The sequence below is a fragment of the Larus michahellis genome, chromosome 1 (assembly GCF_964199755.1).
Source record: "Larus michahellis chromosome 1, bLarMic1.1, whole genome shotgun sequence".
NCBI classification, from domain to species: domain Eukaryota; kingdom Metazoa; phylum Chordata; class Aves; order Charadriiformes; family Laridae; genus Larus; species Larus michahellis.
In genome coordinates this window covers 148,411,684-148,438,554 of record NC_133896.1, presented here as the reverse complement: position 1 = coordinate 148,438,554, position 26,871 = coordinate 148,411,684, and the positions used below count along the sequence as shown (strand labels likewise).

At 44.7% G+C, this 26,871-nt stretch overlaps 1 protein-coding gene across 3 annotated transcripts in view; it reads left to right on the top strand.

The window, feature by feature from the left end:
- The window catches only part of PLCXD1 (phosphatidylinositol specific phospholipase C X domain containing 1), a 35,998-nt gene extending 9,153 nt beyond the window's left edge, over positions 1-26,845 (top strand). The window contains exons 1-7 of one of the 3 annotated variants that reach the window (XM_074607867.1): positions 6,924-7,102; positions 11,406-11,548; positions 16,287-16,423; positions 19,360-19,488; positions 20,624-20,779; positions 23,861-24,044; positions 24,977-26,845. In XM_074607867.1, coding sequence (XP_074463968.1) covers positions 11,437-11,548; positions 16,287-16,423; positions 19,360-19,488; positions 20,624-20,779; positions 23,861-24,044; positions 24,977-25,269 — 1,011 coding nt within the window. In that variant the 5' untranslated portion in view covers positions 6,924-7,102; positions 11,406-11,436 and the 3' untranslated portion in view covers positions 25,270-26,845. Of the gene's footprint in view, positions 1-6,923; positions 7,103-11,240; positions 11,549-16,286; positions 16,424-19,359; positions 19,489-20,623; positions 20,780-23,860; positions 24,045-24,976 lie in introns of those variants that run through there. The other 2 variants (XM_074607859.1, XM_074607852.1) reach the window with 2 other exon arrangements.
- The last annotated feature ends 26 nt before the right edge of the window (positions 26,846-26,871 follow it).

Here is a 26,871-nt window from a genome sequence, read left to right as displayed (position 1 = left end):
CAGGATCAGAAATGCTTCAAGTGTATTTATAGTAATCTCTGAATCTGTGGATGATGGTTCTCATCACGCCCAAGGACTGGGTGAAATTATCTCATCTCAAAACACGGCTATTCATATAAAAAGAGTTAGTAAGTGCAGCAGTGAACAGTGGGAGTGCCGACACGTTCTTCCCTTGCAACCAGGGAACGGGAAAAACTTGTGTTTCAACTTGACGCAAATGTTCTTGCTCCCTGCAGCTTCTAACGTGTGTACTGTAATAAATGTGCTCATAAGCTCCTGTAAGTGAGATTTATTACTGTGCTTTATTACTATGAATTGATTAGTTGCCATTGCCATGATCACTGCAGCGAAAACAGCTACGGAGGTATATAACTGTAAGGAAAAAGAAAGCTTTGTTTTTACAGCAAAACCTAACAGTCAGGAACATCCTAGTCCATGGAAACACCAATTGTCGAGGCATATAGTCTTCAGACTTAAGTCTTGTGCAGGATTTGATTTGTTTGTAAGAGGCAGCGGATTTTTTTTCCTGATAGGGCAGGGTGTGGGTAGAAAAGTCTCGAGTCCAACTGAAAGAAAACTGCTGTGGAAAATGAACTCATGGGAGGAAACAAATGACAGTCAGGTAGGGTTTGGTCACTGCCAGAGCAGCTCCTCTCTGCCTGCTTATGTCTCCTTCCTCAAACACAAACAGTGCCATTCCTTCAGGAAACTGCTGAGCTTCCAGTGCATTGAGGTGGCTTTTTACCATCGCTTTTAATAGAAGGTGGTTTGTTAACGTTGTGTTTTGAGGCTTGGCAAAGCTGCTTTTGTGGCCAGACAACATTGCAGTCTGCATGTTGTGCACAGCAGTGCTAGCAACATCCCTAACCAAAAATGCTGTATAACAACTTGAAGGGTACTTATTGTGTTATTCTTATAAAGGTTGGGGAAGATGGGCCATATTGAGTGTATATCTGGATATTGATGAATTAGCTCAAGCAACATAAAACATAACACAGACTTGGTCTGTAGGCGGGAAGTGTTAACTGGAATGTTTTTACACACAATTCCAGCAGAGCTGCTATCCTGAGCATGCAAGAGTGGGACTGCCCCAGTAACTGCCCCTTGTGTAAGTTTTCAGCTCCACAATCCTGATACAAGTACCAGTGGAAAACCCACCAATGGACAGTGGATTTTAGTCCTTGTTGACAGAAAAAAAAGGGCCAGTAATACATATAGTAGTTAGTTTCTAAATGACTATGCTATAAATTACTGCCCTGGGGTAGTGTGGGAGGTCACAATGGTGCTTTGTTACTCTGTAATCAAATAAATAAATGTAATAAAAGATGAAGTACTTTCTTAGGTTATCTGGCCCCTTTGGAAAATTCTGACATTTTTCTGTTGTAGATCTCAGCCTTTAATATTAGCAATGTTTGACCCAGACCGACATCCTGAGCTCAGCTGCTACCAGCCCTGCACCTAAATTCTCTGCTGTGGATGACTTGTACTGTTTGCAGCATGAAGCCCTGGTGGAAGACGAACCTCAACTGCAGGTCACTGCAGATCGTGCCTGCACTGCCTAAGACATCCAGACTTGCGTACTCTTGCTCATATGCCCTGATACATACAAAATGCACACAGAGACCAAGCAGAAGCACCAAGTCTGTGAAACTGCTGAGGCATGGACCTTAAAAGGTCTTGCCCCACAGCAGGCTATGGTTATGGTTGACAGTACAAATCAGAAATGCATGGAAGAAAAAGAACCCACCAACTTCAGAAGAATATTCACAGCTTTTCCCCAATGATCTGTTAAGAGCCTGGAGCCATCAAGGCTTAACCTACATGAGAACCACAGGAGTTAAGGTCTCAAAGATCCAGGCACTCTTAGCTTCAACCTTTCCCGGTGTCAAAGGTTTTCTTCCCTGAGGACACAGACACCTAGTTTTCACATCTGATGAGAGGAAGAAGGTGGGATGTTGTTCATGGCTGCTGAAGGACACAAGACTTCCTACCTCAGCTTCACTGTCGTGACCAATTTAAGCAAAAAGAGAGTCCTCCCCCCTCCTCCCCATAGTCTGCCACCAAGTTAGGAGCTGCACCCAGGAAAGATGTGGGCAGGGCACAGTGTCTTGGTAGTCTTGCCTTTTCCAGGGTAACGCCGCAGCCCCCCCTCCTGCCTGGGCTGCTGCCTCTCTGAGAGCTGCCTTCTTGGATGCGGTGGCCTAGGTTGTCGCTTCAGCTTCTCCAGGGATCAGGGCATCAGAGTAGAGGGTTTTGTTTCTGACCTGTCACAGCTACCAAAAAAAAAAAATTAAAAATGAAAATGTATATTCATGCAGAATGAGGTGTGTGGTAAAAAAATAGCTCAGGAATTTACCTTATCTGCACAATTTTGAAGAACTAGATAACAAATTAAGAGAGCAAAGGGAGGAATGAGAGGAGGAGGTTTCCATTCTTCCTCTCTTACTGGAAATCCTTTCTAGTGGACAGGAATGCATTTATTTTCTCTGTCTCCCCGGTTTCTCTCTGTCCGTTGGAATGGGTTCTAGCAGCAAAGCCTGGTTCTCCTCTTGCTCATATCTTCTCAGATGCTGGGTCTGAGGAGAGAGGTTGGTTTATCTCCCCTTCAAGCTTCTCTTTTTAGCAAGACGTTATGAGCGGCTCTCCTGTGCCTCCGTATGCCAGCTGTCCCTTTGTGATCTGCTGATCCACTGGCCCAGTGGACAAAGTTGATTATCTATTTGCAATGTGACAAAAAGAACCTGTACCACCTCATAGTTCCTGTCTCTCCCTGACTAGCAGAGCTGGCTTCAACTGTGGGACTCTCACAGGCTTTGCTATCACAAAGTGACCATCAATCAGCCCCAAAGGCTGCAGAACTAATGTGGCCATCTCAATCTCTTTCCCCCTGATTTGCTAAGATTTACCTCTGTTGCCGAATTAGTTGACTGTGAGCAGGCGGTCTGTTGCAAGAGTTTCTTGTCCTTTTCCCCTGAAGTGCAATTTTTCTTTTTTTTTTCCCCTGCCAGAGATAGGTTGCTACTTCAAACCCCAGCCTCAAGGGCAGCAGCTTTGCTCAGCTGGTGTGTCTGTGGGGCAGTGCAGCGTCAGCCCCATCCTTCTGCTTGTGTCTCCCTTCCTCCTCTTGTGTGTTCCCTCAGCTCTAGAATTGCTCACCAGTGGGGCATCACAAAGATGAATGAGTGTTTGTGAAGGACCCCAAGATCCTAAGAGGATGTGCCACAAGAAAGCACCCTTTTTAACATGAAGGTTGCAAGACTCTGTCCCATGGGATAAGGAAACCTGTGTCATTTCTCCAGCCCTTCCCCTCCTGGCACCGCACAACTCCAGTGCTCAACCCATTTTGCATTTGACCTCTTGGAAGGGATTTTAGTGTCTTGTTTTAAACACTGTTGGTGCCAGACGTGAAGCAAACTGGCTTTACTAAATGTTTTTTATGGCATTTTAACCCCTTTTCTCAACACTGGTGTAGTTAAGTTAAAATTAAAATCTCGGTTGCTTCTGTTTGAGAGGAAAATTGTTTTGCCTGGACCTTGCCCCAAGCCCACTGAAGCCTCAGTTGACAGTGGTGGGACATTGGTATCATATTGGATGAATCTGAAGAATTTCTTTTTCAAATATTTTCTTTTTAAAAAATTTCAATTAAAATTCAGATAATAAAATTCAACTTTAATTTTTCTTCTCCTTTCTGTTATTTTAAAGTAAGTCAAAACATTTTCCTCATCTTGCAAAACCCTCATGAGAAAAAAACCACCCCATCTCACGTAGCCCTGGCACTTGAGAACACATCATGTGAAGGGACCAGTATTGTACCCCGTGTTCCACCATCACAGTAGAATTTTTACCAGCCGTTGAATCTTACCACTGAATTTGCCTGTTGCAAATAAACCGGGGCTGTTTCTTCATGATGGCATTGGCACGCTACGATGTTTTCGGGCAACCTAAATCCCACCCAAATCCTTCTGCCTAAGGTTTCCTGCTGGCTGGTGCTGGGTCATCAGAGGCACCTCGTTGAGCACGGGGATCAGGCCCAAAGGAGGACTCTGTACTGTGGCCCCCAGCCTCATCGTGGTCCCGCTCACGGCACTGCAAGCTTAGTATAACCATTCCGGTCCGGCAACCCTAGAAGCAAACACAGGGAACCAGAAACCAGTTCCCAGCAGGTCTGGGCTGCATTTTTCTTCCCAGGTGTTTTTATTGCTCAGAGTGACCTCCCTGGTGCTGCAGGCTGCCTCCCCGCCGATGGCCCCGCTCGCAGGAGCCATCACGGCTGCTGCCGCTAGATATACAACCTCCTCTCAGAAATATTAAGCTGTTTGTTTGTTCCCAAAGACAGAAATCAGGTGAGGGTTGAGAGGACTTATCAGTAAGCCAGGCCAAGAGCAAACACGCACATTGCCAGGGTGTTGCAAATGTCCCCAGAACAAACACCTCAAATCCAGGGAATTCAGTTAGGGTTGTTTAAATGCTTAGTGGTGTTTCTGTATGCTACAGTGTCATGAAAAGGTGTGCCATGTTTCAAAATAAAAAAACTGGGATGAAAGAGAAAAATTTCACATTCAAAATATCTCATAAACCTCTAAGTCCTCTGGAAAACCAACTGACTTCCCCCAGACTGAGTGCAGTGTATTTTAGGAAGCCAAAGCTGTTTAAACGTATAAAGTCCAGTTTAAGTCTCTATGACTGGTGTCACCCCGACTAACAAACCAGAAACATTTCACTCTGATGCACAGCTATCAATCAGCCCTGCACTTCCACCAATGCCCATGCTGAAGCTTCTGTATCTGCCTCTTTGACTCTCTCGGATGTTACCAGCTTCAACCCTTCTCACTACTGAATGCTTCACAATCTGATAAGCTCCTTCTGAGTAAATTCTTCTTTGTCCAATACTTTTGAATTCCACTATCGTTTTTTTTTTAATGCTGACATTCATTTTGTGAGGGGGGTTGAGAAATCTTGGGCTTTTTCATTCCCCTGCTTCCTCATCCTGAAATCTGCTGAAATCATTATTTCTGCAAATATTGCTAAAAATTATCCTTGCCTTGACCCCTCCTTAGGAGACATGCTTATTCAGGGCTTAATTGCTTGCTGATTAATTTCCTGTCATTCCTTGTTTTATGGGCTTCCTAAATCCCCCGAGAGATTGTGATCTCAGGACTAAACTAGGAGCAACTCTCTCGACATCTCTAGTAATTCCAGTGCAAATGAAGAAGAACTGAGACCCAGACTCAGACTTGAAAGGGTGGGAATTAGGAGGGTTTGGAGAGGGCTTGAGATTTTCTGATAGAGTATTTCCATTGAGGGGAGACCTGCAAGATCGTTTCCACATCAGTCAGCAGATACTTCACGTTACTACAGTCCTGTTGTAACGCCTCCAGAATAAAATGTTTTGGGCTTTCAGTTTCATGGCTTTTTTTGAGTTTTCTGTTATTCATTCCAAATCAACACAAAAATAGCTTTTAAATTTTCCTTTACGCAGTTGTGTTTTCCCTGCTAGTCCTAACAACTTCACACAGGTTGGCTTTACAAGACCAGAACCACGTCTGGCTGTACTGTATTTGTCATGGTAGTATCCAGAGGTCACCTTACTGCCTTTTTGTCACACCTCCAGAGTCTTAAATTTCTAAGCAAATGAAGAATTAAAGAATTAAAGTTGACTTTGTCTGATTTTTTCCTCCTAACTTTTCCTGTTTGAAATACTTTCCCATTTATTTCGCTCCATGAAGAGCACAGTAGTACTTCTGTAGCTGTTCTCAGCTACTTCCTATCATAGCAGTGCAAAACCATGCAGCCTTTAAATAGCATCTTTTCTTTATTACCTTCTCCTTTGCTCTGATTCATCCCTTTTGTAATTTCGTCCTTTTTACGCTTAGCTTTACAACCTCCTGCACATCTATTCTGCACCTACCTCCAGCAAGTTTTGTGATACTCTGTAGGAGTTGATATATAAGCATCAGTCAGAACTGTGACATAACTCCAAAGCCCGGGCAGCCCTGCTGTCCTGGGACTCACTAACGGGAATGACTTGGTTAGCTGAATGTTAACCTGGTCCAGCCGCAGGTGCAACAAGTTTGGCTCTGTACAAGAACACTGCCCTTCCTTTTGCTCTGCCTCATGCAAAAATGAGATAGTGAAAAAGGAGTATCTGGAAAATACATCCTTGCATTAAGAAGCACGATGGACGGGCTGTACAAGCTAATGAGGAGGGAAAGAATTAGTGACTCATAGAATGGTTTGGGTTGAAAGGGACTTTAAAGATCACCTAGTTCCACCCCCCTGCCGTGGGCAGGGACACCTCCCTCTAGACCAGGTTGCTCAAAGGCTGAACTGGCCTTCAACACCTCCAGGGATGGGGCATCCACAACTTCCCTGGGCTACCTGTTCCAGTGCCTCACCACCCTCACAGTAAAGGATTTCTTCCTAATATCTAATCTAGATCTCCCCTTTTTCAGTTTAAAGCTGTTACCCCTCATCGCTATGCTCCCGATAAAGAGTCCCTCCCCATCTTTCCTGTAGGCCCCCTTTAGGTACTGAAAGGCCGCTATAAGATCTCCCTGGAGCCTTCTCTTCTCCAGGCTGAACAACCCCAATTGTCTCAGCCTGTCCTCACAGGAGAGGTGCTCCAGCCCTCTGGAATCGTGTATTAGCTCTGCAAACCGAAGAAATGGAAACTCTGTTTGGCAAAGCAAGCAATTAAGTTACTTTTATATATAGCTTTTTTGTATTCATGGATTTTTAAGTGCAGCTGAAGGATGGCTTCCTGCTGTTATTTGGTGTTCCCCCGGCGTTCCTCCGCCGGTCCCTCCCGCCGCAATACACCTTGGCTCCGCTGAGCGTCCCGCCTGCGCCACTTCACCGGGACCTAACCCTCCTTCTTCCTCCTCCTCCTCCTCCTCCCCCTCCTCTTCCTCCTCATCTCTCTCGCCCCTCCTTCACCTTCCTCAAACCTGCGGTCACTTGACCGGCCCGGGGCGGGGCAGGGGTTGGGCAGACCCGACCCCCCGCTTCCTCCCCCCTCATCCGAGTGCAGGCAGCGCCCGGGGCCCCTGTCCGCTGCCGGCCTCCGTGAAGAACTGAGATGGAAGCGAAATCCTCCATCGGAGTAAGTAAAACAACTAAGAAACAGCAAAAAAAAAAAAAGGCGGGGGGGGGAGGGGGAGGAATCCGTCACCCGCGCTGGGCGCGGGGGTGTCAGAGGGGGGTGTGTGTGTGGGGGGGTGCTGGGTGCTGAGCCCATCACCGTGGTATCGCGCCTGCCTCGGGGAGTGGGGGGCTGGCGGCCGGCTCCTCGCGGTGGCGGTGCCGGTAGTTCTCCTCAAAACGTTTCCTGTAATTCCCGTGACGTTCCTTAGCATCTGGGTCTGCCGCAGCAAATGTCTTAATTTATGTCATCATCATCAAGCGTTAATTATAGCTGCCTCCCGGGACGGCGTGGTGTTTGGCTGTCGCCCGGCGCTGCGGGGCTGCGCGTGCAAGGCACGCGTTGGGCACAACCCGGGTGAGATCCCACCAGATGCTTCCGAGGTTCAAGAACCACGGTCTCCCCAGTGGCTTTGCACATTTATGTGTTTTATTGCTTGTTTATTGTTTGCGTCCCGGTAGAGTCCTCAAAATGGAATTGCTGCCTTGCACTCTGACGCCCAAGGTCGGGTCAGAAAGCTGGGGTGGATGAGGGGAGTGAGGGGAGTTAATGACGGCAACGTGTGTAGGGTGGACGTACCCGTCTGGAAGAGGGGAATAAAGACACAGGGAAGTTTAGGATTCAGTCATGAGAGGTGGTAGCTAACGGTTGTAACTTCACGGTTGTAATTTCATTCCTCCAGGCAAGCCTTGGTTTCTCCCTGAAGGATACCCCATAGCTCAAACACAAGGTAGCAGCTGAGTTTGAAGGTGGTGGTGGTGTGAGCATCTCAGGCTTGCATTGCACATGGGATCAGGCCAAAAATCTGGTCCAGTCACTTCTGTGTGGGACTTGGTCAGCAGATGGCTGTGGTGCTGCTGCTTCTGCCGTGCACCACCAGTGACTGCCATCCCCAGCCTCAGGGTGCTGTGGAGGGAGGTGGGAAGAAGAAGAGGAGGAAGAGGAGCATGAGATGTGAATCTCTCACATGTCTGCATTTGCAGGACCACAGTATGGCTTGGTCTTGCGGTTCCTGATCTCTGCTGGCTTTCCCCAGGCCCAGCAGGACCCTCCTTGTGAAGTGTCCTGGTCTCACAGAGACTGGGGCATTGATGGCTGCTTGTGCCAGGCTGAGAACCTTCTGCCTGTGGGTTTCAGCTGGGCAACACTGAGGGTCTGTTGTACAGCCTGGCAAAGCCGATGGCAGGGCTTGCTGACTCCACAGGGACTTCCTCAGCGTGGGCCAGCGCTGGGCTGTTCTGACTCGGTGGTGAGCTGGCCTAAGGGACTAGCATGGCAGAAAAACAGCTTTTTTTCTGTTAGCTGTGGGACTATGCCTGCATTAGCCCAAGCGAAACAGTGAGAGTACATGGTGGGAGAAAAGAGAAGAGGAGAAGGCTCTGGGGAGACCTTATAGCAACCTTCCAGTACCTGAAGGGGGCCTACAGGAATGATGGGGAGGGACTCTTCATCAGGGAATGTAGCAATAGGACAAGGGGTAACGGTTTTAAACTGAAAGAGGGGAGGATTTACATTAGGTATTAGGAAGAAATTCTTTCCTGTGAGGGTGGTGGGACACTGGAACAGGTTGCCCAGAGAAGCTGTGGGCGCCCCATCCCTGAAGGTATTGAAGGCCAGTTTGGATGGGGCTTAGGGCAACTTGGTCTAGAGGGAGGTGTCCCTGCCCATGGCAGGGGGGTTGGAACTGGATGATCTTCAAGGTCCCTTCCAACCTAAACCATTCTATGATTATATGGGAAGAGTGGCGGCAGGTAAACCTGCACCCTTGAGTGCATCCTGGGAGTGCTGTTGGTGCAAAGGAGCTTGTGCCGGGCTGAGGTGCGGCTGGCCAGTGGGGCTTACAGGTCCCTGCTTCTCACTGGGGGGCTGTGTGCCTGCTCTGGTGGGGGGCGTGGGTGGCTTTGGGGAACAGAGGAATTAGGCAACCCCAAAGGCTCTGGAAAGGGAGCTGTGGATCACAAGGAAAAGAGAAAAAGCAGTGCTTATAGTCAGGTCTCTGGACTGCGTACAGGACCCACGTAAGTGCTGCCATATGCTGGAGTGTTGCATCCTCACAGCTCCTGTCGGCTTCAGAGCTGGGGAAGGAGAAAGGCTATCCAATCTTTTGCAACTCTGAAATAGCAATGTTGTTTCAAGCATCTGCAGCCCCCGTCCGCGCTGATGCTACATGGTACGTAGACTAGAGCAGAGCAGGCCCGGGTGAGCAGTGGCCTGAGGTCTGAGGAAGCATGAAACACAGCAAAAGGGGACAAGATCAGCCGCAGACATCTGTTGTCTGAGCAAGGGGTCTGCAGGAGGCAGAAGCTCGGCATGTGAAATTGCAGAGCGAGAGGATGGGTGAGTTGGGCTGCCTGAGATCTGAACTTCTTTCCAAGAATAAGAATACCAGATGTGTCATATAGGGATCGTTTGCTTATGCAGGACAAAAAAGATCTACACCTTTTTTTTTTTCTAAATAAATCTGTGGGAGTTTTTCCACTTGACTTTGCACATCAAATATTTGGTTTTTTAAAATAAGGAGACAAAGGGAGCAAGAGAGGTTTAAACCACTTCTTTCCTGCTTATGCAATGGGCTTGTGTGTATGGATAACCTCAGAGGTAGCTGCTCTTCACCAGGAGGAAAACCCCAGGTTGCACACCGGGCACGTGCAGCCTGTGTCACTGCGCCAGGGGAGGCCGGGCATTTCCCTCAGTCATCACGGTCCCATTCTTATCTTAACTGGGATGGCTGTAGTCAATGAGGCCAGTTCAAAGCCACACCAAAGGCACAGCAAAGGCAGGCTGGACAAGTCATGCTACGTGCGTTGGCAGACATAAAAGCAGATACTATCAGATAAGTGCGGTGCAGACATAAAACTTAAGAATGCAATTCCTAAAGTTGCCTTTCAGATGACCCTATGCGACTGCCAGAAGAACCCCAAAAATCTATTGCACCATATTTAAGGAAACCACAGTTTCTTCATATAAACAGCATGGGTTACTTGTAAGTCCAGAGAAACTAGCCACCTCCCAAAAGCAACCCAAAGAAGACTTTGGGGAGAAGCAATCATCTCATGAATGAATGTGCCAAGATGCTGCAAAAGGGATCAGGGACCAGTGAGGAAGTTTGGCAGAGCACAAAACCTGCACAAGTACATATCTGACGGCCATTGCTGTAACGGACAAGAAGGAATCATTCAGCCTTTTTAAAAAGGATTAAAAAAGATGTAATATTAATATAGGTAAACACTGTGCCGGGATCTAAAAGAAAGAGTCCCACTACATAGCTGCGAAAAAGTCTTGAAAGCTTTCAAGCTAAAGTCTTGAAAACAGGGAAAAGGAAGGCTGGCTTTCATTCTCAAAAACACCACCTGAACTTCAGGAACATCCTGGAAAAGAAAATGGCATGTAGAGCTCGTCTTCATGTTCTGCACCATCCAGGAGAACACAGAATGAAAAATGAACAGGATAATTCTAGTAGGCCCTGGCGATGACCATGATTTCTCAGCTAGGTTTCATCCACTGGAACTCCTCCATGACCATTGCAAATTTTGCAGAAGATCCCAGAGAGGCTTGTATCCAAGAAGAACAGTTCCAGCATAGTTTTCAGGAAGGTCTGACCAAACTGAAGTACTTGTGATCATGTGCTCAGTAGGGGTGTTAAGAGCAGACATCAGGAGATCTTCTCAAAACAAGGAATAGGAAGATGGAAGTTTGCCTCTTTGACCCCAGAAGCCAGTGTGATCTGAAAATCCAATGTCCTGACATCTCTGTCAAGGCTTTTCTTAGAGGTATTGTTGTGACAGCTGAATTGATGCTTTGAGGTGACTGTTCTCCAGGGGCCTGAGGGTCGCAGACCCAGTCCCAGTCCTGGTGCTGCCATCAGACCCGCTGCCACGCTCCCGGGGCTGCAAAGGGTCAGGGAACAGATGTTGTTTCATGCTGGAGGTAGGTTACTCCTCATGATGTCGCAACTGCCGATGTAGATAGTCATTTCTCCATACCAATCAAGCTGCACATATTTGTCTTGGCTCTATTTTTTTTTCAGTTGGTCAATCTACAAGCCCGAAGCTGGAACCCTGCCTTGGCATTGTGCTGGGGGACAATGTTATCAAAAGCAGTGTATGTTGCGGCCAAGGAGCTCTTGACATTTTGCTGCAACTATTTGAGAGAAGGGTTGACATTTTATAGCATGTATAAATCCGTTCCGCACAGGTGCAACGGCATTAATTCAACGCCAGTATATGCAATGGTTTATTCTTTTTCTTTTCTTTTTCCCTCCCAGAACACCCTGTGAAGCCCTAGAGCAGCCACTAATGGAAGGCCCTTTGCAAACCTCCACTCACGTGTGCCATGAAAACGGTCAATGGATGTCACGATTACCAGAGAAGCTCTGGGATATTCCCCTCTATAATTTAGCCCTTCCAGGTAAAGATTAACTTTTGTTTCCCGCTGTTTTGTTAGTGTGTCATTTAAGCATTGGAACATCCTGTTTGTCCCATTTCAGGATGGCTACGTTTATTATTTGGGTCAGTGTGTGGGAGAAGGTCTTGGGGGAGGGTTTGTGTGATGTGTGTGTACATATGAATACTTTGAGTCTGTAATGTTTGGGTTTTCTTAAAGGGGAGGGGGAAAAAAAGGATTATTAATTTTTTTTTTAAGGGAAGAAAAGAAAGAGGGACTTCTTTGCAGGCCCTGTGCATCATCTTGTCAGATCACTGTTAATAATCTGAGCATTTGCATATCTGGGCAGTGGTGAGATTTTCCGAATTTGTTCTTGCTGCTTCCTGCATAATAAAAACGTTTCCAAAGGGAGAGAAATAACGTTTTGCCTTACTATTTTTTTCTTTGTACTGTTTAAAAGAGGTCATGAAGGTATGAAAAGAGGAGGATGAAGACTTTTAGTTAACATATGTTTTTATTAAGGTAGAGCATGACTTTTCTGCATTACCCTGCTTACGAAAACTGGATTTTTCCTATTATGGGTAAATACACCTGTGCTATAGCTGGTGTCCTCATTGGTACTACATTCAGACCTGTGTATCATTTGTCTTTCTTTGGTCATATTATTGCTTAACTCTCCGCTGCCTTGAATAGATGATTTTTAAATTTTTTTTACTTTTTCACCTTTCTGTCCAAAGAAGTTATGGGAGAACATGTTTTCACTGGCACGTGGGGAGGCACTGGAGGACTGTCAGCTCTTGGGTGATTCCCATTGCCTCCACACTGAAAATGGTACTAAAGAGAAATCTAGCCCGTGTTTTCTCTCACACCTGTAGATGCAACAGGCAGTTTGTGTAGAAAGCGGCACAGCATGTAGATATACGTTTTGTGTAGGCTACAGGGTCGCAGGTTAACTTTAGCAAAGACTTGTATATAGAGATAGCGGGAAAAATCAAGTCTTGTCTTCAGTGGGTGGAGCCCTGGTAGGACCCAAGAACCGTGCTGGATTTTATTTTTTTTTTGCTGCTCTTCATGAGATAATGGAGTGTGGCGTTTTTTTCAATTAAAATTGAAACCCAGAAACTTATTTCATGGTGACTTCTTGGATATGTAATTTAAATTGACGTAAACTTCAAAACAAGTGCGCCTCTGTTTTGGATAAAGCCTATGTAAGAGGACCCCAGGACAGCTGTTATAAAAAAAATAATCTAGATTTCTTATCAAGCCTGTAAGAGAAGAAAATAACTATCTATCTTATGACAGAAGAACGATGGGAATATTATCCTCTTTTTTAATTATTTTTTCCTTTTTTTTCCCTTTTTTGTTCCTCTTGCAAAAGTCCTTCAAAAAGTCAGTAGCATGCTCAGCGTTGTTTTTCTTTGTTTTTTGTGGAAAAGGAACTACGTTGTTTCTAAAAAGCTTTCACAGTGGTGTTTCTTGGACATTTTAGAAAGCTGAGAACTTGCTGATATATGCCTTTGACTTCCTGGCTTTTCCAATAATGGTGGTCCTGTTATTCTTGTGAATGTTTGTTGTTCTTGTACTATGCCTTCATGGAGAACAGGCAGGAAGAAAAGAATAGTTGAAGACAAGCCCATTTCAGCAAACATTGGAGGACTTTTCCAGAGCATTGCAGGCTATTAACTTGGCAGATTTTGGTGGCTGTCCAGCTGACCCACAAAACTGGTCTAGCCCAGGTCAGAACAAAAGCAGATCAAGACCAACTAGGTCAAGACAGCTCTGGCAGGTTTTCAGAGGGAGCAATGACTCGGGGAAGCCCAGTTTGGAAGTGGAAGCTTATCTCAGATAGAGAAGACAACAAAGGCATGCAGGAAACGTGAGAGAGTGCATTCTGAAGGCATTACGAGGAGACAGAGGCAGGTGTCAGTAATTAGTGTTGTGTTTGCACCAGGTTGATCACAGTGCTGCTGGGAGATGTTGCTTCAAGTGCTGAAGCTACATGGTTTTGTGATAGCTCACTATCTTAGCATTATTTGTTGTGTCATGGATATACCCATCTTCCTTTCATTACTGTAACTCACTGACATCACAAGAAGACTCCTAAATGAAAGGTTACTATCCGTGTGCTGATTGGCATCAGTAGATGCAATGTCCATCGGTGAAATCCTGTTCACTTCTCTCAGGCTTGGATTTGGTCCATGGGTATTTAATGATTTGACTCTTACATCTTGTACGACAAACTTCTTTGACTGCATGCTCTCATTATCGATCTTCCAGTGAGCTTGGTTTGGGTGCTTAAAGCAGGAAAGTAGACAGAAACCAGACTTTAGAAGGGGATAAAATTGAGTGTGACATTAATTATTGACAGTTTCAAAGAATTTTCTTTATTTCAAATATAGTCTTGTCCTTTTCCTTGGCTACTTGGCCATTGGCACCAGTAAGACTGACTATTCAAGAAGGCGGTTCCTAGCACCAGGTAGCAATTTGTTTGACAGAAGGCTTAAAAAACAAAATGGTATGCAAATTCCTTGCAGGTACTCTGTAAAGATCCCAGCAAGTCAATTCACTGAGTTGTTAGCTTTTCCTATTGGTGCTTTATAAATCGTAGAGTCACAGCATGTGTTGGGTTGGAAGGGACCTTTAAAGGTCATCTAGTCCAACCCCCCTGCAGTAAGCAGGGACATCTTCAACTACAGGGACAACAGGTCGCTCAGAGCCTCATCGAGCCTGGCCTTGAATGTCTCCAGGGATGAGGCCTCCTCCACTTCTCTGGGCAATCTGTTCCAGTGCCTCACCACCCTCATTGTAAAGAACTTCATCCGAATGTCTAATCTAAACCCACCCTGCTCTAGTTTAAAACCATTCCCCCTTGTCCTATCGCTACACGCCCATGCAAACAGCCCCTCCCCAGCTTTCTTACAGGCCCCCTTCAGGTACTGGAAGGCCGCTATGGGGTTTCCCTGGAGCCTTCTCTTCTCCAGGCTCAACAACCCCAACTGTCTCAGCCTGTCTTCATAGGAGAGGTGCTGCTTCAGCCCTCGGATCGTCTTCATGGCCCTCCTCTGGACCTGCTCCAACAGGTCCATGTCCTTCTTGTGCTGAGGGCTCCAGAGCTGGACACAGTGCTCCAGATGGGGTCTCACGAGAGCAGAGTAGAGGGGGAGAATCACCTCTCTGGATCTGCTGGCCATGCTTCTTTTGATGCAGCCCAGGATGCGATTGGCCTTCTGGGCTGCAAGTGCACATTGTTGGCTCATGTCCAGCTTTTCATCCACGAGTACCCCCAAGTCCTTTTCCGCAGGGCTGCTCTCTATCATGTCATTCCCCAGCCTGTATTGATAATGAGGGTTGTCCCGACCCAAGTGCAGGATCCTGCACTTGGCCTTGTTGAACTTCATAAGGTTTGCTTGGGCCCACCTCTCTAGCTCATCCCTCTCGATGACATCCCGTCCCTCTGGCACATTGACCGCACCACTCAGCTTACTGTCGTTGGCACTTGATCGAGTGCACTTGATCCCACTGTCTATGTCATTGATGAAGATGTTGAACAGTACCGGTCCCAATACGGATTCCTGAGGGACACCATTTGTCACCCCTCTCCATCTGGACATTGAGCCATTGACCACCACCCTCTGGATGTGACCATCCAGCTAGTTCGTTATCCACCGAACAGTCCACCCATCAAATCCATATCTCTCCAACTTAGAGAGAAGGATGTTGTGGGGGACCGTGGCAAAGGCCTTACAGAAGTCCAGATAGATGATATCCATAGCTCTCCCCTTGTCCACTGACGCAGTCACTCCATTGTAGAAAGCCACTAGGTTGGTCAGGCAGGACTTGCCCCTGGTGAAGCCATGCTGGCTGTCTCGAATCTCCTCCATGTCTTCCATGTGCCTTAGCATAGCTTCTAGGATGATCTGTTCCATGATCTTCCCAGGCACAGAGGTGAGGCTGACAGGGCGGTAGTTAGCAGGGTCCTCCTTTATACCCTTTTTAAAAAATTAGAATAAATTTTTATAAAATTTATTTAAAATTTTATTTTAATTATTTTTATAAAATTAGAATAAATAACAGAACAGAAAAAGCTAGAAAAATCGCTGGTTCCCTGTTCTGAAGAAATTGTGAGTTGCAACAAGAGTTTCATCTAAACGTGGTGCAAGAGATGTGTCAGGTTTATTAAGGCTTCATAGAAGTAAAATGTTTGGGCAGGCTGTACTTGGCCATGATGCTTAGCCTGCCCCTATGTAATTCCCTGTGCTGGAAAGAGTAAAGTAATTTTTAAAGTCTGTAAAAAGGTGGATCTTGTCCATCTATCACATGTAAACTTAGACTTGGATTTGTCTCTGAAACCAGGACTCTGAAAACAGGACAAATTCTAGATAAGTTCGGCCTTCAGCTATTTATTCCCTGAAAAAAAGTGGATTTTCCCATCAAGACAATTATTTCAGTAAAAGATGCTAGTTTATTATGGTTTGAGGCAAACAACAGTGACGTGTAGTTTAGATGGGGACTGCTTTATTGAAAAGTCTCAATGCCTTCCGTTCACAAGGGTTTCACACTAAGCTTATTAATGTCAGGTGAGCAACCTCTGTATAAGAGCCCACCTTTTTGCCATAACTCCATAGGCTGTCAGGCAATATAGGCGTGTGATATGGAAATGGGTTGGCGTGTCAGGTGTGCACATGCAATATAACCATGTATTGTGGTGGTTGAGTAGTTAAGAAATTACATTTTTCTGTACATTTGTGTTTGTATTCTACAGGGAGTCATGACACTATGACCTACTGCTTGGATAAAAACTCTACTGTTAGTGGCAATGAATCCAAGATGGTGAAGTTCTTAAACAAATGTATGCCCTGCATTGTGCACCCCATTATCATGAAGTGGTCTACAACACAGGTAACTGTTGTCTGGCGTTCCCGTCATGCCTGGGCAAAGTTGAAGCTTGTGCTGCAGTGCAGAGAGTGGTCACAGTCTCCCGTAGGCAATGAAAGAATAGCCTGCTGCCCAGAAATCTGCGCTCTTGTGAGATACTGTGCTTGGGTGACGTGGTTTAACCCCAACTGGCAACTAAGTGCTACACAGCCACTTGCTCCCTCCCCCACAGTGGGATGGGGGAGAGAATCAGAAGGTTAAAAGTGAGAAAGCTTGTGGGTTGAGATAAAGACAGTTTAATAGGTAAAGCAAAACCCATGCACACAAGCAAAGCAAAATAAGGGATTCATTCACTGCTTCCCACTGGCAGGCAGGCGTTCAGCCGTCTCCAGGAAGGCAGGGCTCCATCACACGTAACAGTTACTTAGGAAGATGAACGCCATCACTCCGAGTGTCCCCTCCTTCCTTCTTCCTCCAACTTTATATTGCTGAGCATGACGTCACATGGTATGGAATATCCCTTTGGTCAGTTGGGGTCAGCTGTCCCGGCTGTGTCTCCTCCCAACTTATTGCGCACCCCCAGCCTGCTCGCTGGTGGGGCGGTGTGAGGAGCAGAAAAGGCCTTGACTCTGTGTAAGCACTGCTCATCAGTAACTAAAACATCCCTGTGTTATTAACACAGCAGAGACAAAAATCTTGTTGCAGGGAATTTTTTCCATAAAGATTAAGAGAATGAAGGTGTGGTCCCTCACAAAAGGTTTAATTTTTTAAAATATCTAATTATTAAGGTAGCAGGTATCTCTTTGTTCCTTGCAAATGTATATTAAAGACAAAATTGGGGATCATGATTTAAGCTAGAGCTTTTGAAGATTTTTCTAAAGAACAGACTTTCCTGGCATCAAAGAGGTACCAAAGCTCTTTTCACTTTTGTTCTTATTGAAGTAGTTCATTATTAGGGAATTAAAACTGAATAATTGATAAATAGCAATAATTATGCCTAGGCTTCTTCTGTTGTATTTGAGCAGCCCTGGCAAACTGTAGGCTTAGACATTACCAGGTATCGGATATGTAACGGGAGTGGGGAGCTGATGTGGAATGGCACTCGCTGAGCACAGGGCCTTGCGTTGAGCTGCTTGTTGCTTCGGGACTTAACTCAGTATTAGATACCTCCTGACTTAGATACTTAGATACTTAGTTAGATACTCCAGCAACCAGTGGGTTGCTGGCCAGTGAAGTGGCCCTGTTGGTGCACTCACAAACTCCTTGCGTCATTATAGTAATTTTCAGGTCCAGACCCAGCGTGCTGAGTGGGAAGTGGCCTGGCACTGATGGGAAAGAGCCACGGCTGCCATCCTGCCCCTCCTTAGCTCTGCGGGGCTCGAGTTATCTTGGTGAGGAGGTGACTCCAGCCGTTGGTATCCAGAACAGAGATCAAGGAGCCCTACCAGTGGTAGGACTCGCAGTTTTCCTGGATGGCCCAGTGCCTAGCAGGTGGTGCCTGGCTGTTACGGGTGTCAGTCTAGAGGCCCAAATCTTTCTTGCGCAGTGGCTGGCGTCAGGTGTGCAGCTTCCACTCATGACCTGGATGCCTGGTGTGAGATTGGAGCAGCAAGCAGCGTCGCCCCCAAGGCTTCCTCTTAAATTTTGCCCTTGTGGGCAATGTTCATGCTGTCCGATTCAGTATGCAAATCCAGGTGACTAATTAGGGAGTCTAATTTGTCTAGTTTTCCCGTGCAGTTAAGGGAAAGAAATTAATTCATCCAAAGGGCAGTTCAGAGCAACTATTTCATCCGACGCTCTTTCTGGCCACTGAGGTTATATATGACTTACAGCCATATACATTCCCATCTCCAGCACACTCCAAGCGAAGGTGGGACTTGGTCACAGATCACTCCTTCAACTGCTCCAGCCTGGTGGAGCCCAAGCAGGCACAGAGAGAGCTGCTGGCCCGAGCCATCGCACCACCCGCACCCCGCGGCTGAGCTGCTCCCCAGCCCTGCAGCTCAGGCACCACCTGGGGAGATTAAATTCCCGTCCTAAGGACAAAAATTTAGATGGTTGAAGCCAGGCAGGGTGAGCATCCTGCCATGCATCAAAGCTCTGTCTCAGCAGTGAAGGTACAATGCAGTTATTGAGGCGCAATGCCTTACGTTCATTTAACTTTTGTTGAATCCTTTCTGACTTAAATCAGTACGGTGTGTTCTTTCTGCAAACTAAAAGTGTTGTCCATACAAGCAGGTTGAAGTGACACAAATTAACATTTAAATGTATTTAATTAAATTGATTCTATTTCCTTATGCAAAGAGAGCTTTGATACAGATAAGAGACATCATTTGGGACTTCTTGCCCCAGAAACTCAGCTTTCTCACCTGTTCCATTCAGCCCTCAAATCCAGTAGGAGAGGTCCAAGGAAAGTGGAAATAGAGGAGGACCTCTGTTTTGTAGGACTTCTACAGGTTAATTCAAACTTTTAAAGAGACTTTATCCTGAAAAAGAACAATAGCCAGTACTTTTTTCTATTTTTGTTTTTCCTTCTGGTGGGGATGAGTGAGCTCCGCAGAGACAACCATGATAAAGTCTTTGATCTAATAAAATAAATACAGCATTTCTAAGGTGCTGATTCTGCATTTTTTGTTCATATGAATAGTCTTGTGAAGAGCAATCGTGTATTTATGCACAGGTTAATGGATCCCTAACTTTCAGAGCGCAACAAGGACAGAGGTCTGAAACTAATCTCATCCGTACCTGCAGTATATGCCGCAGGGAGATCGGGATCCCTCTTGTCAGAGAGTAAAATACTTCACAGCTGTGACTTGCTGCCATATAGTGCCATTTTAAAGATGAAAGACCTGTGAAAAATGTCATAGGGCTAACTTTGTACACCCTTTTCAGCTTTCTAAACTGAAGAAACAAATCTCTCCCAAGCTCTCAGGACCTTTGTCTTCTGTTTCACCTTCCAGGTACTGACTGTGATGGAGCAACTTGAGGCCGGAGTTAGATATCTGGATTTCAGGATTGCCCACAAAGCTAACGATCCATCTATGAATTTGTACTTTGTGCATATGGTTTACACAACTGTTACTGTAGAGGTATTGTTCTTACCTTTGGGATAGCTATAAAAACAGTGCTGTTTCTTTTATTTAAGGGACATCGTAGGCTGAAAGTGCTGGCCCAAGGTTTTCTGAGTAGGTTATTTGTTTTCCTAATGTGAGGACTTCCAACTAGAGAAAATCAGCCCGGCTGGAAGTTAGTTTCAGCAGCTGCAAGCGAGACTGGAGCATCAATCAATTCCTCATCCTCAAACAGGAGCTGCCATGCCTTGCTCTCCACTGCCTACCCCCTACCAAGTACTTGATGTTTCTGGGGTTTATCTTGTGTTGTCCCAGGGCAATCCCATTTCCTCAGAAAGGCGAGAAGTTGTTAAAGAGAAGAAGGTACTGAAAGCCTAATGACAGGAACATTTTTTTTTTTTGAGGAAAAAATATTTCACTGAAAGAGAGAGTCAAGTCTGGATCTCAGGATCAAATTACTGTCAGCTACTGTGGAGAAACTGCTGTGAGCTGCACTTCGCATGTGGTCTGTGGAGTGACATCTTCTTTCCATTTGCTGGGACCAGGCACAGCCAGCTAGTGCAGCTTTTCATTTGTAGACCAACTGGCTAAACTTCAGTTTCGTGCTCATGAGTCTGAACCCTTCATGCCTTGAGATTTCACGGTGACTGGCATGCTCATGTAAATCATTAGATGTAGTGCCTGAGTACCCTGCTAATTACGTGTGATCTTCAGGAAGTTGCCATTGCCCATAACAAATGGGGAAAATGGGTCCTGTCATGTTCAAGCACGCACAGAGGTTTTTACCGGTTTTTGAGTTTGCCACTAACACCTTGTTTGTCCTTAAAGAAGCTTGGGAAGATGGGTTTACTGCTAACCCACCTCCAAGCAGTAGGAGATTCATGGATATTATCAGAATACAAGGCTGTTAAGTGTAGTTTACTAGATCCACATCCAGAGCAAACCAGCACAGACCTGCAGAAAGTAGGTTTTCCTGGGGGGCATCTCTCTGGAACACCTTGTGGGCTGTCTGATGGCCATCCTCACGAAACCTACACTGATTTTCATTATTGCGATTGTGAGTCTACCCTACCACCAATGCTCTGTTGGTTTTATGTCCTTTCCCCTGCAAAGCATAGATGACTTTCTAAGTTGCTGTGACTCTCTCTTGTAGGATATTCTGTGGGAAGTGTTAAGATGGTTGGAAACTCATCCGCAGGAAGTTGTTATCTTAGCCTGCAGGAATTTTGATGGATTAACCAAGAAACTTCATTGTCATCTTATTGCCTGTATAAAAGAGATTTTCCAGTGTAAACTGTGTCCCAGAAATGTAAGTATGAGATCCTTTTTTCCTCCTTTAAGAATGATATATTGCAGTGAGATCTTTGATTCCAAATTTTTAGGTATATTCTACTTTCTACTTTCACTGTATTTTTAGCCTAGGAAAAATAACAGTTGCAGCATCAGCGATAGATCTCTACATAATGAAAGTGAGGAGATAAAGCAACCACAATGTGGAGGAGGGAGTTAAATTTGTCTGTCATGTCTGTTGAGTTGTGGGACAATAGTAGGAACACAACTGCCATCCACTCACCTGAGTTTTGTTGTTCTTTCGTTTTAAAAAAAGGAAAAAAGGAAAAAAAAAGGAGGTGTGTTATAAATACAGTCCATACTATATTTATAGAATTTAAAGATTCCATTTTCTGCCTTTTCACAGCAGTAATTATAAATGAATTTTTATGCTATTTATAATAGTTTAGGTTGGAAGTGACCTCTGGAAGTCATCTGGTCCAACCCCACCAATCAAAGCAGGACCAACTTCAAAGTTATGTTGGGCTGTGTCCCGTCCATCCTTGAATATCTCCAGGGTTGGAGATTCCACCACCTTTGTAACAGCTTGATCTAGCATTTGACCACTCTCACAGCTTGGTGTCCATGAGGACCTCCAGGTCCTTTTCTGCAAAGCAGCTTTCTATCCACCTGCCCCCAGTCTGTCCTGGTGCATAGGGATAGTCCATCCAGGGGCAGGACTTTGCCTTTGTTGAGCTTCATGAGGTTTCTGTCAGCCCATATCTCCAGCCTGTTGAGGTCCTTCTTAATAGCATCTCTGCCCTCAGTGCATTTCTGGTGGCATTGACTTTCTTCCTTGGATGTGAGCTGGAGCTGACCTTCCAACCAGCCTTGCTCTCACCCATGCTTTCAGTCACCCAAACCTCCAGAAAAGCCTTAATTTAAATAATCAGAAATTATTTGATTGCTAAATTTTAGAAGTTGAGATTTTTAGCCTCCTCTTCTTTTTTTTTTTTTGTTTTACAAGGTGCGGGAGCTTTTAGCAGTTAAACAATTAACATTTCAAAGATGCACAGGAACAGAAGGTTTTCTCTGGAGATGTGAGGGGTACAGGATAATGATGACCCTGTTTGCGATTTGAATTCAGCCTTTGAAGCTGGTGTATTGGATGAGTATTACCATTTCAAAGCATTTTGTACAGCAGAGTTAAAATAGAACAATTCTCAGCAAAACTAGGGGATTCTGAATATTCAGGCCTCAGCTGAATAACTGAAGACCTGAGTGACACCATTTTATTTTTTTCCCCAAATAACTTGAGTGTGTAAGTTGTGGATGAGCAGAGCAATACTGGAGAAGAGGGTCAAATTTGCTTTCAGACACATGGCCAGCTCTTAAGAAGAAAAGTTATTAATTGCAAAAGAGGGAAGCTGCTGCTGGTAGTTTGTTAAACGAAGGTGATGAACGAATGGTTTGAAATCACCTGGCTGAAGAAAGAAGAATGTTTCTGAGTTGTGTCCAGGGGTAGGGAGGAAGGGCACTGGAGGAAAGAGAAGACAAGTACTTCCTTCAAGCAGGAAGACTTTATTTCTGTGGGGTCCGTGACCAGCACAATGGACCTCACCATTTTTGCAAGTGATATCACTGCAGATTAGGTAGCTGTGGGGCTTTTCAGGCTCACAGATTCAGATTTAACATCAAATAGCCAAGTGCTTGCTCACTTATTCTAAAATAATCTGGTATCTACTGTCTTTCAAGAACTGCAACTCTGTCATCGCACAAAAGTATGCGTCAAAGTATTTATTAAGCAACCGCTAGGTAGCGAGGTTTGTATGTAGTACTGGCACAGGCCGCAGCGTGACAACATTACATTGCGTTTCAAATTTTAATTTGCCTTAACTATTCGAGGTGTCTTCCTTTGATCTGGATTACTAGGGTTTAAATATCCCTCGTTAGACATCTACAGTTTCATTTCTGCTTTGTTTGCAAAATAAGCACCTGTGCTCACATACACATTTCTGGTAGCTGTTTTTTTCTTTTCTTTGGCTCTTATCCCACACTTTTTTTTTTAAGAGTTTCCAGCTTTAGAAAGGCAGCTGGACTAAAGCAAAGGCTTCTGTCAGCCACAGATTTTTGTAGTTTGGGTAGCTCGTGTCTTAATTTTGCAGTATTTTCTGACGTAATTGGGGCTCGCACTCTTTCTTGGATGAAGTAAGAAGGATTCCCATGTTTATTCAACCCTTGGCTCTCTTCAAAAATTTACATAAAGCATTTTCAACTGCCTTTGGCTTTTATTTTAATTAATAAGTTAATTGGAACATCAAAAAGCCACCATTTCCTTTTCACAACCAACAGACACAGCTTTTAACCACAACATTCTTAAAAAACCAATACCTATTAAATACATTGGTTTTGCAAGTAAAACTAGTTAGAGGGCCTCAATTCTGTCTGCCAGTAACATCTGAGAATTGGAAAATGTCATTTCATATTGAAACACTTAAATTTAATGGACCTGTTTCAGCTGGTCGGTCTGTCTGAGAAAGTGTCTGACTCAAGTCTTCCCTTCTCTCAATTCAAAATATCTGGAGCATCCCAATTTCAGAAACTTTCCACTTAGCGAAATCAGAATTAACACATCTTTTGAAGACTCACATTTAGCCTTACCAAGTCTTAAGCAATTCAGTTTTCTTTGATGGCTACAGTGACAAATTTGGGTCATTTGCCAAAATTATTCCCGCTTCTCTCTGTCTGTATTCCTACAGCTGGGTGTAGGGCTTTGCCTGTGCCCCCAGCCCCCGCCCCCACCTCCTTTCACTGAACAGGCTGTGTCTTCCTCTCCCAGCAAATTCTCAGCAGCGGTATGTGCATGGGGTTGGTTTCTTCTTACACAGGTGTAAGACCTTGAGTTATGGACTTTACCACAGTTGAATCGTTTGAGGAAAAGGAGGAATCTGCTGAAGTTCCCAGGCTCCTATTGCTCCTGCAGCTTGTAACCCAGCCAACCACCTACTGGGCTGTGCACTTAAAAGCTTTATTTGAACTGAATCTGTGCCTCTCTACCAGTATTTGAACTTCGGGAACACTGCTGTGTTGCTACCTTCAACCTGGGCATGCTGTCTTGTAGGTGGTGCCGACACTGCGGACCATGTGGCAGCATGGCCATCAGGTGATAGTCTCCTACGAGGAGGACGTGGAAGTGGAGGAGCACTGTGAGCTGTGGCCTGCCATCCCATACTGGTGGGGAAACAAGACTGCCACTCGCGCACTTATCCAGTATTTGGAGCGCATGAAGCGGATGGGCCGTCCAGGTAGGCACAGGGTGTCACCGGGGGGAAACAGGGGCAGGTACAGCAATGCCAAACAGATAGGAATTTGGGTGTCCGTAGCATGATGGGATATAACCACTTCGTGCATGCTGTGTGCACAAGAGGTGCTCGTGTTGCTGGGTGCTCTGCCCACCCATCGGCACGTGCAACGGTTTGGTGCTGCAAGTACACGTGTCAGTGTCTGTACGTGCATAAACTATATAAATGGCAGCAGACGCTTCACTTGCGTGACCCCATGGAGAAGTCCTCACTCAGCACAGAAGGGTTAGCTGGTGTCCTTCTCACAGGCAGGAGCCTGCTTCCACAGTCCAGTGCTTGCTGCTCCAGGTAGACCTTATTGCGGCCTTTCAGTACTTAAAAGGGCCTTCTAAGAAAGACGGGAACGGACTTTTTAGTAGGGCCTGTTGCAATTGTACAAGGGGTAATGGATTTAAACTAAGAGAGGGTAGGTTTAGACTAGATATAAAGAAGAAATTTTTTACAGTGAGGGTGGCAAAGCACTGGAAGAGGTTGCCCAGAGAGGTGGTAGATGCCCCATCCCTGGAAACATTGAAGGTCAGATTGGACGGGGCTCTGAGCAACCTGATCTAGTTGAAGATGTCCCTGCTCATTGCAGGGGGTTTGGACTAGGTGACCTTTAAAGGTCCCTTCCAACCCAAACTTAGATAAATTTAGCTAAACCGTAACGGTTCAATGAGCAAGCTTGGTTCAGTAACTATTTACTACATCGTGCAGTTGCAAGAAGGGGAGACAGTCCACTGAAACAGTCCTAGGGATATGAAACAATACAGAAAGATTGTGAAGTTACTGTTTTAATGATTCCCAGAAGAATGAGATCTGGAGTTAATGCAATGCCGAGCAGTTTCTGTTCTCAAAGGAATATTTAATGTATCACTTTCTGATTTTTGTTTCAGAAAAATTCTTTGTAGCCGGGATTAACCTTACTGAAAATTTAAGGTATATTCTCGTACACCCATTTGGATCATTGAAGAAAATGACACTCCAGAGTCTTCCATGCTTGAAAATCTGGATAAAGCAGCAGTATCCAGGACCAAAGAAACAATGTATTAACATCATTGCCGGAGACTTCATAGGAAATGGTGACTTTGTCAAAGATGTGATAGAACTTAACACAAAAATAAATCCTCCATTACACTGTCAAAGTAAAGGGGCTGGAACAAATAGCATTTCCTTCTCAGCTTCTTAATCTGTGAAAAGCCAAAAAGCCTTTGTCTTGCATTTAATGTGTCCTGGTTTAAACATCCTGGATCCCATGAAGGTCCAGTTAACTTTAACCAGGGATGTTTTAAAGACTCAGTAAGAAAAGTGCTCTCAACATCATCAAGGTTTCAAGGCCTTTTCACAGAAAAGAGAGCATGCAAACCTGGCTGAAGTCTCTAGAGAAATATGGTATAGGTACAATTTACTTGGAGGTGCTTAGATTCTGTAGCAGCAGTTGGCAATACTGAAAGTCCCAAGAATTTAATCCTATTTTATTTTACTTATGAGCAAGGAGAAATACGTCGGTAGCTGCAAGAATTATTTTGTGATAAGATTTTATCTTACTTATAATTGTAAATATATTCTGCACAGCTTGCAATCCCCGTTCTCAATATTTTATGTCAGTGTGAAACTGACTTGTCCGTTTTCATAGTTTGTGTTAAATGTAGGAAAGGAACAGTTTAAAAATATTTTGATATATTGAAGAAACAGTAGTGACAATCCTATTTGACACAATTTTTATACATATACACTAATACATCATTAACATTAGAGATCCAGAAGTGGCCGTACTGTTGTTGTGGTGCTGAAGGATCAGTTTGTGAGCCCGTTAACCAACAGGGTAGTCACCAAAATTGTTTATGATTTGTAAGAGGTATGCGTGTTTGAACTCATTTTATCACTCATGCCAGTTCTGCAGTGATGAAGATACCAAAACTAGGCCCCTAGAGTGTTTTGTCTGTGGTAACAAAATATGTTGTATTAGGTGTTGCCAAAATATGCCTTACATTGAAAATAAACACATATGAAACAAATTCCTTACCTAAACTCAGACTGCTCTAAAAATACAGATTCTTGGCTTCTGTCATACTCATTCGGGGTTTCACTACTGTTTTTTTATTTACCTGTTTTAGTAGCTCTAGAGTTATTTTTCCTCTCAAGAAGTATTTTTTGCTTATGTAAAAACTAAGGGTTTTATGTTGTTTGCCATTGCATATTAATCCTATTTTTCTATTTTTTTAAATGAACTGTGCAATAACAGATGATCATGAAGGTAAGAGAAATGGCAAGCATCGGGACTAAAACAAAACCAGGCATTGTATGAAGTTCACTACGCAGCTTCATCAATATACCTCACTTTTCAGATGCACTTTATACGCAAAAGCTGAGTTCAAACGTCTGGCAAGATGTTAATGTTTGCAGGAGTTTGAAATCAACAGCTACTTGCTATCAGGTCAAACTCGGCCTAGACTTCTCAGCACGAGAGGCTAAGATGCTACCTCCTCATGCAATCTCTTGCAATTGCAGAATACATAGGAGTAAACACCCAAACATTCCATTTATATATAAAGACTTTCTAAATGCTTTTTTACAGTGCTTTTTATCCTTGTTCTTACCTCTATGTACTTCGTACTGAGCAGGCAGTTTAGTTTTGATTTTTTTTCTAGAGTTACTACCTGCATGAAGTGTTACATTATACATCCTCGGAATGTTTTTCTGCCTGGCTTTTGTACTCTCAAGTGGCTTGTTACTCTGTCTAATAAAACTTGATCTCTTAGTGTAATACGGACTGAAATGGTTTTCCTTC